The following is a 14,588-nucleotide window of genomic DNA, read 5'->3' as shown; positions in this document are numbered from 1 at the left end:
AAAATGTTTGCATTTCCACATACAGTGGGGGAAAAAAGTATTTAGTCAGCCACCAATTGTGCAAGTTCTCCCACTTAAAAAGATGAGAGAGGCCTGTAATTTTCATCATAGGTACTCGTCAACTATGACAGACAAAATGAGATTTTTTTTTCTCCAGAATATCACATTGTAGGATTTTTAATGAATTTATTTGCAAATTATGGTGGAAAATAACTATTTGGTCAATAACAAAAGTTTCTCAATACTTTGTTATATACCCTTTGTTGGCAAAGACACAGGTCAAACGTTTTCTGTAAGTCTTCACAAGGTTTTCACACACTGTTGCTGGTATTTTGGCCCATTCCTCCATGCAGATCTCCTCTAGAGCAGTGATGTTTTGGGGCTGTCGCTGGGCAACACAGACTTTCAACTCCCTCCAAAGATTTTCTATGGGGTTGAGATCTGGAGACTGGCTAGGCCACTCCAGGACCTTGAGATGCATCTTACGAAGCCACTCCTTTGTTGCCCGGGCGGTGTGTTTGGGATCATTGTCATGCTGAAAGACCCAGCCACGTTTCATCTTCAATGCCCTTGCTGATGGAAGGAGGTTTTCACTCAAAATCTCACGATACATGGCCCCATTCATTCTTTCCTTTACACGGATCAGTCGTCCTGGTCCCTTTGCAGAAAAACAGCCCCAAAGCATGATGTTTCCACCCCCATGCTTCACAGTAGGTATGGTGTTCTTTGGATGCAACTCAGCATTCTTTGTCCTCCAAACACGACGAGTTGAGTTTTTACCAAAAAGTTCTATTTTGGTTTCATCTGACCACATGACATTCTCCCAATCCTCTTCTGGATCATCCAAATGCACTCTAGCAAACTTCAGACGGGCCTGGACATGTACTGGCTTAAGCAGGGGGACACATCTGCCACTGCAGGATTTGAGTCCCTGGCAGCGTAATGTGTTACTGATGGTAGGCTTTGTTACTTTGGTCCCAGCTCTCTGCAGGTCATTCACTAGGTCCCCCCGTGTGGTTCTGGGATTTTTGCTCACCGTTCTTGTGATCATTTTGACCCCACGGGGTGAGATCTTGCGTGGAGCCCCAGATCGAGGGAGATTATCAGTGGTCTTGTATGTCTTCCATTTCCTAATAATTGCTCCCACAGTTGATTTCTTCAAACCAAGCTGCTTACCTATTACAGATTCAGTCTTCCCAGCCTGGTGCAGGTCTACAATTTTGTTTCTGGTGTCCTTTGACAGCTCTTTGGTCTTGGCCATAGTGGAGTTTGGAATATGACTGTTTGAGGTTGTGGACAGGTGTCTTTTATACTGATAACAAGTTCAAACAGGTGCCATTAATACAGGTAACGAGTGGAGGACAGAGGAGCCTCTTAAAGAAGAAGTTACAGGTCTGTGAGAGCCAGAAATCTTGCTTGTTTGTAGGTGACCAAATACTTATTTTCCACCATAATTTGCAAATAAATTCATTAAAAATCCTACAATGTGATTTTCTGGATTTTTTTTCTCAATTTGTCTGTCATAGTTGACGTGTACCTATGATGAAAATTACAGGCCTCTCTCATCTTTTTAAGTGGGAGAACTTGCACAATTGGTGGCTGACTAAATACTTTTTTTCCCCACTGTAGTTGATTTGTACTTAGACGTGATCAGAGGATCATTTATTGATAAAGATCCACCCCACTTCTCTTTTTCTGTAATCTCATCCTGTTCTGCTGAATGTGGGGGAGGAGTGGACTTTAATAAACTAAAGTATAGGACCCACACACTCAAATATGTAAAGATATGTTAAATGTGGATATTTAAAGTGTCATACAGTATAAATGACATCTGGAAAAGTGCTATTTAAATTAAATCCATTATTATCTATTCATTGATGGGGTAACACTCTACATTGCAGTGTATTATTGTGTCATTATTTGTGTAGGCACACTGTAGGTACACTGTGTACAGTGTAACAATGAGTAACTACAATACTTTCTACACTGTACTTACATGAATAATAAATACACAGTAATTACAGCCCTGTAGTGTAAGTGTAACCATTGATTGATGTCAGAATGTCATGTTGTGTATTTGTGTGTTTCAGGTGTGGGTATTTCTATGTTGTTCAACAAAGGAGTGGGGGACTCAGTGGAGCTGCCCTCAGGCTTAGAAAGGAAATATTTAAAGTCAATGGAGTGGAAGTATAACAAAATGGTCATTGCAGAATTTGAAGATAACTTTACCTTACCAAGATCACAGTTTGAGGGGAGACTAGAGATGAACGAAAATAACTTCAGTTTAACAATCAGAGAACTGACACTGCAAGACTCAGGGGAATTTCTAGTTTCTGCCGCGTCAAACGAAGGAAAACAGACTCCAACCATGACCATCCATCTTCAGATCCATGGTATGCTGCTTTGTGTTATTCCAAAGTTTTATCCTGTATTTCTCCTCTCTGTGTTTCTCTCTCTGTTTATCTCTCTGTTTCTCTCTCTCTCTCTTGCTCTCGCTCTCTCTTAGAGCCTGTATCCAAGGTGGCGATCCAGAAGAAGATGAAACTATTGGCCAACCAGTCCTGTTCAGTGTGGCTGCTGTGCAACGTGTCAGTCTGCTCCAACCTCTCCTACACCTGGGAGAGAGGGAATGAGACGTACAGGGACGACCAGCAGATACACTTCTCTCTGTCACCAGCAGACGGAGACATCAGTGTAACCTGCAACGCCTCCGACTCAGTCAGTTGGAAATCTGCATCTACAACAGTAAAGTGTAGTAATGACACAACAACCCCAGGTAACCAGATATCATAATAATCCACTCCATACACTTTTCATACAGTGCGCTTCTGTGCTTATGTTGTCAAATATAATATACAGTGTTATGTAGTACATGTGATGACATTGAGTAGATATAATATATAGTATTATGCAATACATGCGATTACATTGGGTAGATATAATATATAGTATTATGTAATACGTGTGATTACATTGGGTAGATATAATATAGAACTCTGCAGGCTTTAGCATATTGCAGAGTCTAATCCAGTGGTTCCCAGCTCCAGTCCTCCAGTACCCCCAACAGTACACATTTTTATTGTAGCCCCAGGACAAGCACACCTGATTATACTTGTCATTAATCATCAGGCCCTCATTGAGTTAATTCAGGGTTTTTTTTGGTCTGGGACTACAACATAAAATGTGTGCTGTTGGGGGTACTAGAGGACTGGAGTTGGGAACCACTGGTCTAATCCAGTGTTTCTTAGTCCTGGTCCTGGGGACAATTTAGTTGTTGCCCTAACACTACACGCTTGATTCCACTAAGGTATGATGATGAGTTGATTAGTGGAATCAGGTGTGTTAGAAAAGAAAACGTGGACCCCTTTGGGTCTCCATGACCAGGTTTAAGAAACACCAGTCTAATCACATCTGTGTTATAGAGTATGATACATGGCTGGCCTGGAATAGGATCTACATCGGGGTACCAGTAAGAGGCGCTGTGGTGCTGATCCTCACTGTAGCTGTGGCAGTGTATTACTGCAGGGGCCGCTGTAACACGGGTATGTACAGCATAGGGGCCTCATCTATACTTAAAGGGACATTTTAGGCTCTGGATGTATTCTTAGGATGTTTATAATGTGGCATAAGCATAATTAGATATTTTGTTCAAAATGTTGGGCTTAGGGATATTATGGAAATCGGAAAGTGAGTGTGAAACCTCAGAAGTGTGTAATGTATTCATTATTGGGTATGTTTGTGGATATCCTGTTTAGTATCTATCTGATTGGTTGATATTATGTTCTTGTCATAAACAGCAGATCTAACTGACAACACAAGAATGAAAGATGTAAGTATGCAGTAACCTACCAGAATTTTGGTAACTTTCAAGAATTGTATGTAATTTATCACTAGACAACTAGAGCCCCTTTTGGTATTTCAGATGATCACAGGTGTCTGTAATTATCTCTGGCCCTCTGTGTGGCCTTATCACGTAAAATATATGAAATAACTAAATAAGATGATTTAAAAATAATTAAATTGAATCACAAAGCTGTGAAAAAAAATCAAAACAATGTTTTATATGAGGGTTTTAGCATAAATATCCTTTATATTTGTTAAAAAAAAAATTTGGGGTCAAACTGGTGGCACTTGTGAAAAAAGTGAATAGCTGGAAGAGTTACAGAGTTAATTGAAAATATGGCCATTGTTGATTAGATGCTTTTTAAAATTAATTAGGCTAGTTTATCTTGAACCATATGGTCTATCCACTAGAAACTCACAGACAATATGGACACAGCAGAGGTGTAAAGTACTTAAGTAAAAATATTTTAAAGTACTACTTAAGTAGTCATTTTGGGTATCTGTACTTTACTTTACTATTTATATTTATGACAACTTTTACTTTTACTCCGCTACATTCCTAAAGAAAATAATGTACTTTTTACTCCATACACATCCCTGACACCCAAAAGTATTCATTACCTTTTGAATGCTTAGCAGGACAGGAAAATGGTCCAATTCACACACTTATCAACAGAACATCCCTGGTCATCCCTACTGCCTCTGATCGAAAATCCGATTTATTCAATTCTCCACATGGTCTAAAGGGCACATCATGTAATATAACAGGCTTTCAAAATTAAAATGTACAATTTATACATAAAATATCAAAGGGATGTTCCTCTGGATTATATGTATAAAGTGGTTACTATGGAGACTGGGATGTCCAAGCACTGTTTTCATGGAACGACCCATGTATGTGTACTGTATTCCACTATACTGTGTATTATAATTGCTGATAGGCAGTGTTTTTGTGCAATGTTCATCCATTTTGTTTATAGGTTTAAGTACCTTTTTCTGTATATATTCCAGACAAGATCAAACAGTCAGGCAATGTACATCTATGAGACTGTAGGTGATCTGGCTGTCCCAAGACTGAACACGGTGAGAGCGAGACATGAATGGTCATACCTGATATCTTTGAACATAAATAAAATAAAACAGTCTCTGCGTGAATAGGAGACTATGTAGTCTACTTGGAAATTGTCTACATTTCATAATGCTGAAACAGTTTCTTCTTGGTTGCCTGTCACATTTAGCCGCAGACTCTGTATGACAAGATCACATTTGGACGCCAGCCAGAAGCCCCTTCTTCTTCCAACCAGGAAGTACTGTGAGCTGGACAGGATGTGGTCATAATCTGGGCATCTATAGATATAGAACCCTCTGCATCCTCAGCATCCTTCATGTGTACCTTCTGTACATAGATGTTACTGTTTCATTTCATCACGACCTGCACATTTCTGTTTTGTTTTGCTTACTTGTTCAGAACTAGAATCTTCGTCTGTTCATGATCATTATGTGGTACAACTTGTTATTTTCAAGATATTCAGAGTTACATAACTATTTCCTAGGTTCTATTGCATTCTATTGTTGCATTAAGTGTTTATATTTGCGTAATAACAACTAATAGCAATACAAAACTATATTCTTAAAGATTACCGGTGATTCTGTGGGACTCTACAAGCGTTGAAAACAATTGATTTGTATGTATTGTAGTTTAGATGTGTATTGTACAGTAAAAAGTTTTACATTCCACAGACATGCTTTGTAGAAATCACATAGGCCACATTCCCATCAATTCAAAATATGCTCAAACTATATTTTGTTATTGTGTGAAATCAGACAATGAATAGACCTTAAAACAATAATACTGTCTTTACATATTGAGAAAAAGGAGAGAACATCCTAATAAATATAATGATTTGTAGAAATCATAACGCAGAGATCATATAATGATTCACAGTCACAAAAGTGCAGTATTTGAGAAAGGCTACCTTTAAGTGATAGAAAAACATGAATTACAACATAAATTACATTTTTGTATTTCAGGTGTATTATCCTCTTCTATACATAACAATAATAATAATATATGTAATTTTTTATTTTTTATTTTTCACCTTTATTTAACCAGGTAAGCCAGTTGAGAACAAGTTCTCATTTACAACTGCGACCTGGCCAAGATAAAGCAAAGCAGTGCAATAAAAACAACACAGAGTTATATATGGGGTAAAAAACATAAAGTCAAAAATACAACAGAAAATATATATACAGTGTGTGCAAATGTAGCAAGTTATGGAGGTAAGGCAATAAATAGGCTATAGTGCAAAATAATTACAATAGTATTAACACTGGAATGCTAGATGTGCAAGAGATTATGTGCAAATAGAGATACTGGGGTGCAAAAGAGCAAAATAAATAACAATATAGGGATGAGGTAGTTGGGTGGGCTAATTTCAGATGGGCTGTATACAGGTGCAGTGATCGGTAAGGTGCTCTGACAACTGATGCTTAAAGTTATTGAGGGAGATAAGAGTCTCCAGCTTCAGAGATTTTTGCAATTCGTTCCAGTCATTGGCAGCAGAGAACTGGAAGGAATGGCGGCCAAAGGAGGTGTTGGCTTTGGGAATGACCAGTGAGATATACCTGCTGGAGCGCAGACTACGGGTGGGTGCTGCTATGGTGACCAATGAGCTAAGATAAGGCGGGGATTTGCCTAGCAGTGATTTATAGATGGCCTGGAGCCAGTGGGTTTGACGACGAACATGTAGTGATGACCAGCCAACAAGAGCGTACAGGTCACAGTGGTGGGTAGTGTATGGGGCTTTGGAGACAAAACGGATGGCACTGTGATAGACTACATCCAATTTGCTGAGTAGAGTGTTGGAGGCTATTTTGTAAATGACATCGCCGAAGTCAAGGATCGGTAGGATAGTCAGTTTTACGAGGGCATGTTTGGCAGCATGAGTGAAGGAGGCTTTGTTGCGAAATAGGAAGCCGATTCTAGATTTAACTTTGGATTGGAGATTCTTTATGTGAGTCTGGAAGTTGAGTTTACAGTCTAACCAGACACCTAGGTATTTGTAGTTGTCCACATACTCTAGGTCAGACCCGTCGAGAGTGGTGATTCTAGTCGGGTGGGCGGGTGCCAGCAGCGTTCGATTGAAAAGCATGCATTTAGTTTTACTAGTGTTTAAGAGCAGTTGGAGGCTACTGAAGGATTGTTGTATGGCATTGAAGCTCGTTTGGAGGTTTGTTAACACAGTGTCCAATGAAGGGCCAGATGTATACAAAATGGTGTCGTCTGCGTAGAGGTGGATCTGAGAGTCACCAGCAGCAAGAGCGACATCATTGATATACACGGAGAAAAGTGTCGGCCCAAGAATTGAACCCTGTGGCACCCCCATAGAGACTGCCATAGGTCCAGACAACAGGCCCTCCGATTTGACACACTGAACTCTATCTGAGAAGTAGTTGGTGAACCAGGCGAGGCAGTCATTTGAGAAACCAAGGCTATTTAGTCTGCCAATAAGAATGCGGTGGTTGACAGAGTCGAAAGCCTTGGCCAGGTCGATGAAGACGGCTGCACAGTACTGTCTATTATCAATCGCGGTTATAATATCGTTTAGGACCTTGAGCGTGGCTGAAGTGCACCCATGACCAGCTCGGAAACCGGATTGCATAGCGGAGAAGGTACGGTGGTATTCGAAATGGTCGGTGATCTGTTTGTTAACTTGGCTTTCAAATATTTTCGAAAGGCAGGGCAGGATGGATATAGGTCTGTAGCAGATTGGATCTAGAGTGTCACCCCCTTTGAAGCGGCAGCTTTCCAATCTCTGGGGATCTCAGACGTTATGAAAGAGAGGTTGAACAGACTAGTAATAGGGGTTGCGACAATTTAGGCGGCTAGTTTTAGAAAGAAAGGGTCCAGATTGTCTAGCCCAGCTGATTTGTAGGGGTCCAGATTTTGCAGCGCTTTCAAAACATCAGCTGTCTGAATTTGTGTTTATAAAGTGCTTTCATTTAAGAACTAAAAAAAAAACTATCACAAAAACAAAAGGATCTGGCAGATTCTTGGGCGATTGGATTCAACAGCTTCAGATGATAAGGCATTGAGGCAGTATGTATAGGCAGTAGCTTGAGTGGGGGAGCCAGGGAGAAATGTCAGTCAGGGAAGGTGCTCTTCTTCAGGCACTTTGTCGACTACGATGTTCAGCTCCTTTCTATAGGTAGGCTGGAGTTTTTTTTTTATCCCGAAAGTGTAGTACCGACCTGGTTGATGCTTCGACGCCTGTAAAAACACCAAAAAATACCAACAAACCTTGGTATAGACATTTGATGTACATACCCACTGGTCAAACAGTCAAACACTGGTTGAATCAACATTATTTCCACGTCATTTCAACCAAAACAATCTATGTGAGGAGATTGAAGCAACGTGGAAAAGTGATTGGATTTGAAAAAAATCTGTAATGTAAAGGCATTTCATATTTTTTTCACCAACCTTAGACATAAATCCAATGACATATAGATTTTGGGGGGTTGATTTCACATTGAATTCACATTAGTTGACAACTCAACCAAACGTAAATCACAACTAGACGTTGAGCTGTTTGATGTCCGTGCACAGGAGGAAGTTGTTTCTAAAGTAAAGCTGCTTACTTGTTGAACCTGATTGATAACCAGGTGGCGAATCGCATCTCTGCATGTCTGGCAGACATATCAGTGTGGATGACGGATCACCACCTCAAGCTGAACCTCGGCAAGACGGAGCTGCTCTTCCTCCCGGGGAAGGACTGCCCGCTCCATGATCTCGCCATCACGGTTGACAACTCCGTTGTGTCCTCCTCCCAGAGTGCAAAGAACCTTGGCGTGACCCCCAGTCAAAACTGTTTGCTGCTCTGGCACCCCAATGGTGGAACAAGCTCCCTCACGACGCCAGGACAGCGGAGTCACTCACCACCTTCCGGAGACACTTGAAACCCCACCTCTTTAAGGAAAACCTGGGATAGGATGAAAGTAATCCTTCTACCCTCCCCCTACCCCACCTCCCAAAAAAAGTGTTATATTGTAAAGTGGTTGTCCCACTGGCTATCATAAGGTGAATGCACCAATTTGTAAGTCGCTCTGGATAAGAGCGTCTGCTAAATGACGAAAATGTAAATGCATGTGAAGGACTCTATGACAAACATAAAACAAGGCAGTCAGTGATATCTTCTATTTTGCACCTAGCACACAAAATATAGGTTGTAACACGTCTTCATTTCAGCTAGAACTTAAATTAAGGGAGCGTTTATTTATACACAAGACACTGTGAAATTTGATAGAAATGATTTTTTTTTGTAATTTTTAACTCCCACTCACCTCTGAAAATATGTGTTAAGACATCTGAACAGAAATCCTAAGAGCAACATTATGATCCCAGGGACGCGGGTCTCCCCCTCCACCACCACGTCAGGCTTGGGCTGTTCATCTGAGGACATAGGAGAGAACAAAAGAGTGTGGTAACAAGGTAAGAACACAAATAATGCCTCACTTTGTTCACAAATTCAACCGCAAGCTTCACCAGCATCTACAATAATTCCTCCCTGTCTTACTGCATAGCTGGCTGGCCTAAGAATTCCCTGCCCAAAGGTTCATGAATACACCAGTTTTTCCTGGTCAGGTCATGTGTTACAGAGATAAATCCTGGCCCTAGAAATGACTGTACCTTGGCATGTCTCCCTCACAACCCTAGAGGCCTTAGTGAGCCCGTTGCTGGCAATACAGATGAAGGTGACATTTCTGTTGGGGCTGTAAGACGACCAGACAACAGATATGTTGGCGTTGGGACTCCCCCTCCAGAAGGAGCCGTCAAACCAGTGGCGGCTCCTGAAAAAATTCTCAGGGGGGGCAATTTTTCTGATGATTTAGGTGACCTACACACATTTTAAAAAAGATATGTCCAGCAACAACATGAAGACAGGGGCAGCATATAAGTCAATACCAGAAGCATTTATTGACTGATCTCAAAAGTGTTGGCTTACCAGGGTTGGTGGAGCCCTCAGTTTCATCTTTGCCTCGCAAAGCTAACTCAAACACTCCGCAAAACTTCACACACTGGATTAGCCGGCTGAGGATGTGGCGGTTCTTGCTAATGTCGTAGTAAATATATTTGTTATAGTGAATATGGAATATGATATGTTGAGTAAAATGTTGTGCTAAGATCTATTTAGGTCAGGAGCTGGTTATAAGTTCTGTTCCTATCCAATAACAATGGACAAAAGGGTCCTATCTTGTCAGCCTTGTCAGTTTCAGTTCTCCAGTAAACTTGTGATTATCAACACTAACCTCATCGTTGTGGCGGCGGACAGCTAGCCTGTATCCCTCATCCAGTTGAGTGGGAATGTTCACTCTCCCCAAAGCAGACAATCTCAAACAGCTATCCATGTGGGTCTTTGACAGCTCATGTTTCTTAATCTTTCCTGAAAGATGGTGCATGTCCGTTACACACCAGTCGCTGTCCAAGCGGTGCTGTCTGCCGTGCCGCCTTCAGGGTGAAAGAGTAAGCAGGGGGTAGCAGAAGACTGCATTAGCTACATCGCAGCCTGCTAGCCAGGTTTTTCGTTCGTACCAATTTTTGGAAAATCCTCGGGTGTAGGACTTCCCCCCTTTAGTAGAAACCTGTTGAATTATTAAATTTGGTCTGGGAGGTCCTAATTGTTTTGTTGCCAATTTATCTTCATTTGTTCGCCGACAAAAAGGAACTTATTTCAAAGACACAATCGAGTTGCACTTAAGCCTAGCCATTTTGATAGTAGTAGTGAATTGATTGACGCTGCTACCCGCTCTTTTCTTAGTTACGTTCATGGTTATGTTACGTATGACGAAAGCGCGTAAGTGCAAGCCCTCAGAAACCCATAGAGATTGTATTGAAAGCTCTGATATTTGAAAAAAATAGATTTTACATGGGAGTCTATGACAGACTTCTGGGCGATTTTCAACCTGACTGAAATCGCCCCAAAAGGGGGGGGGGGGGGCATTTGAAGCACGACTTTAGCCTGATTGGACATTTAGTGGCACTGTGGCAGATCAGACGTCTAGATTACAACACTGATAACTACTGTTGCCGTGATATAATTGATTAGAAAAAAAATCCCTTCCTTTTCCCGTTTGGCAGTGCGTCGCCCATATCGCCCTATTGAACACACCGCCCCTGCGTCAAACAAAGCCTCTGGCTCCCAAGAAAAGCTGGTGTCCTTCACTGTAGAGGAGCACTGAAGAGCCATCACACAGTGGCCGTCCTTCAAAACGCTGAAGACCTTACAAACACTAGGCTGAACGAGATGCTCTGGACATTTGAACAGAAACAAAGGAAGGTCTTGTGAATAGATAAAACATTTTACAAAAACAAAACGTGCAATGAAATTTGAATAATGTAGAGATAAAATTTAGCAACACTTTGAAATGATTTGAAAGAACAGTTTTGCCTATAATAAATAGGCTATCAAACTAGTGACATGTACAAAATATGAAATTCCTAAACTTTTACTTCTGGGTGTGGAGGGTCACTTATGTCCAATGATTGCATTTTGTCTCACTTGCGCCCCTAGAGGCAAATCTAGCATAAATCCTACAGAGTGCACATTTAAAACAGGGCACGGTTGTGATTGAGACCCTTACCTGTCACAGTGAGCCGTACCTTACTGCTGCTTATCAGCTGCTCTCCCTGACCGTGTGTGAGGAGAACAGAGTAAAACATTTCATCCCTCTCTTATCATCTCTGATCTCCAAGTCATCAGACTCAGATACATACAGGAATTAAACTACTTTATTTCTTTTCTGCCTCAGAGTCTGATGGTGTTGTGCTGTTCTCTCTCCAGTCTCTCCAGTCGTAGCTCCTGGATCCTCTACATCAGTCCTAGTAGGAGTGGTTGTGGGTCTGGTTGTTGCTGGTGTTCTACTGGTCATTCTCCTGGTCCTGCTGTGGAGATATCAAAACAGCAAAAGGTGAGACATTTACAATTTCTCATTTAATTCAAAACATTCAATTACATGTTTAGGAGAGAAATGTCTAAATATAATATAAATATTTGAAGAAAGTTCAGTACATAACACAATGTTTCTAGTTCAACAGAATATTCTGGTGACGACACCTTTCTCTCAACTATATTGATACGTACAGTATAACATCTTCTCTGTGCTTCCTATGCTGAGTATCTCTCTCCCTGTAGGCCCCCTCAGCCCCAGAGCACCAACCAGGACCCCCAACAGGACCAAGGATCTACCCAGGGCCAGGCTCCTGATACTGGGTATACACATCAGCAGCATGGTCAGTCTCTCAGCCCAGACCTCTACCACTCTCCTCTCTCTGTAACCTCATACACTGACTCATCAACATCCACTTTGTTTACAACATGTTATCATACTATATGTTCATAGGCAAGCTGAGGAATAACCAAACTAAGATTTCTATCTTTTCGATCTACGATACGATCAACCCCTCAGACAACAATGATAATGGTAGTGTAATGTAACTTTTTCCGTATGAATGCTTCTCTTCATTTAATATGACATGTAGAGTTTGACTAAGTGGAGGTGTTTGTGTATTATGTCTCAGATGCTGCTGGTGCTTCTGCTGCTGGACCAAGTCATGTGACTTACGTCCAGATTCAACTGAACAAGTTGGACAAGAAAAAGAAAGGTGACTCTCAACTGTGACATATATTGAGAAAGAAATGTAGCAGTGGATCTAAGATGAGTTACAATGTGTACATATATATAAATATATTTACAAGTTCTCTGCTCCTCTTCCTCCTCCTCAGTAAAGAGAGATTATCCAAAATAAAATCCTGTCTACTCTGAGGTGAAGACAGGGGAAGCCACAGGTAAGACCCATTCTACAGGTTGGCAGTCATTAAAACCTTAATTCGTAATTTCTGATTTTGTGATGAAGAGGTAGAATATGTATTAAGCTAATTCCTTCATTTGTTGACTGGAAATGTCCATTGTCAGCAGCAGCTGGACCTGTTGATGTGACCTATGCTGAGGTTGACCTCCAAAAGAAGGTCAAAGCCAATAAGAAGAGAGGTAAGACTAGACATCCCTCCCTCCATATTCCCCCTATCAGAACCTCACTCCTCTTTGACCCCATATTGAATAGCTGTATATTATTCTGGACATTATTCTGGATATTATTCTGTATATAAGTATCGTATTATGCTGATGTTCGTCCTCCTACAGAAAAAGCAACCCCACCAGCGGCAGATTGTATTTTCTTAAGTGAAGCCACTCACAGCCCCAGGTAAGACTAATAGCCATATGCTATTGACACTAATACAGGTGAAGGATCTTCATTTCACCAGTTTCTCAAAGAAAGAAAATAATCCTGCAGCAAAAGGAAATTTGAAGTATTGTATGTATTATAATTAATGGACATTTTTGTAGGGCTTGATACATTTGTAGTTAGGGAAAATCAAGTCTTAAATTCTAGTGGAAATTACAAACTTTAGAAGCCTTTTTTAGATCTTGAATACACTACGAGTTTGCATTTCCTGCTGTGCAGGACATTTCCTGCAACAGCAGAGTGATCAAATTAAGATGCTGCACCTGTATTATACTTATGAAAATAATGCTCTGATATTTATTTTTCCTTTATTTAACTAGGCAAGTCAGTTAAGAACAAATTCTTATTTACAATGACGGCCTACACCGGTCAAACCCGGATGACGCTGGGCCAATTGTGCGCCGCCCTATGGGACTCCCAATCACAGCCGGTTGTGATACAGCCTGGAATCGAACCAGGGGGTCTGTAGTGACGCCTCAAGCACTGAGATGCAGTGCCTTAGACCGCTGCGCCACTCGGGAGCCCAAAGTATATCAAAGTATACTCTACCTGTTTAAATTATACCAATAAAAAACGTTGTGTGGTGATAAGTTACAGGTCCTTGAGGGAGATGGAGGGATAAATAACTTTGTGTGGTGATATGTTACAGGTCCTTGAGGGAGATGGAGGGATAAATAACTTTGTGTGGTGATATGTTACAGGTCCTTGAGGGAGATGGAGGGATAAATAACTTTGTGTGGTGATATGTTACAGGTCCTTGAGGGAGATGGAGGGATAAATAACTTTGTGTGGTGATATGTTACAGGTCCTTGAGGGAGATGGAGGGACACACCATCAGAGGAGGAGCAGGAGAAACCTGTGGACATGGATTATGCACACACACACACACACAGAGCCATGCACAAACATACACGCACACACATACATGCAAACAAAAACACACACACACACACACACACACATGCATGCACTTACATTTACATTTACATTTTAGTCATTTAGCAGACGCTCTTATCCAGAGCGACTTACAGGAGCAATTGAGCACTTACAAACACACTTACAAACACACACACAAAAACACACAAGCACACACACAATAACACATTGTACATGAAGGATTTTTCTCTTGTTTTTTTACTAAAACAAATATATTTTATTGAATCATGGTTTAATTGTGTATTATTGCAACAGCTTTTTAAACAATGATATGGTGTAATGATGATGGATCTTATCTGCAGCTACAGCAATTGTATTGTGTATTGATTTGTATTGTATTGTTTGTTGGTTAGTTATTTTGTTCTTACATTTTAGTGGGTGGATTATAACCCAGTGAACTACTCTCTCTCTACACAAAGGCCGTGTTTAGACAGACAGACCAATTTTGATATTTTTTCCACTAATTGGTCTTTTGACCAATCACAAGAAGCGAAGAGAAGGATGG

General features: G+C 40.9%; 1 protein-coding gene across 1 annotated transcript; it reads left to right on the top strand.

The window, feature by feature from the left end:
* Window positions 1-2,368: 2,368 nt before the first annotated feature.
* Window positions 2,369-12,522, top strand: LOC311112614 (uncharacterized protein; the record flags this gene model as incomplete). Its single annotated transcript, XM_084155763.1, has 8 exons — window positions 2,369-2,393; window positions 2,507-2,776; window positions 3,423-3,542; window positions 3,798-3,829; window positions 4,855-4,926; window positions 5,082-5,155; window positions 12,036-12,133; window positions 12,422-12,522. 8 exons carry the CDS (start codon window positions 2,369-2,371, stop codon window positions 12,520-12,522), a joined length of 792 nt encoding a protein of 263 aa, XP_084011889.1.
* Between the last annotated feature and the right edge of the window lie 2,066 nt (window positions 12,523-14,588).

Source organism: Coregonus lavaretus, assembly GCF_964263955.1.
Source record: "Coregonus lavaretus genome assembly, chromosome: 39".
NCBI classification, from domain to species: Eukaryota; Metazoa; Chordata; class Actinopteri; order Salmoniformes; family Salmonidae; genus Coregonus; species Coregonus lavaretus.
This window is presented reverse-complemented; position numbering and strand designations above follow the sequence as displayed.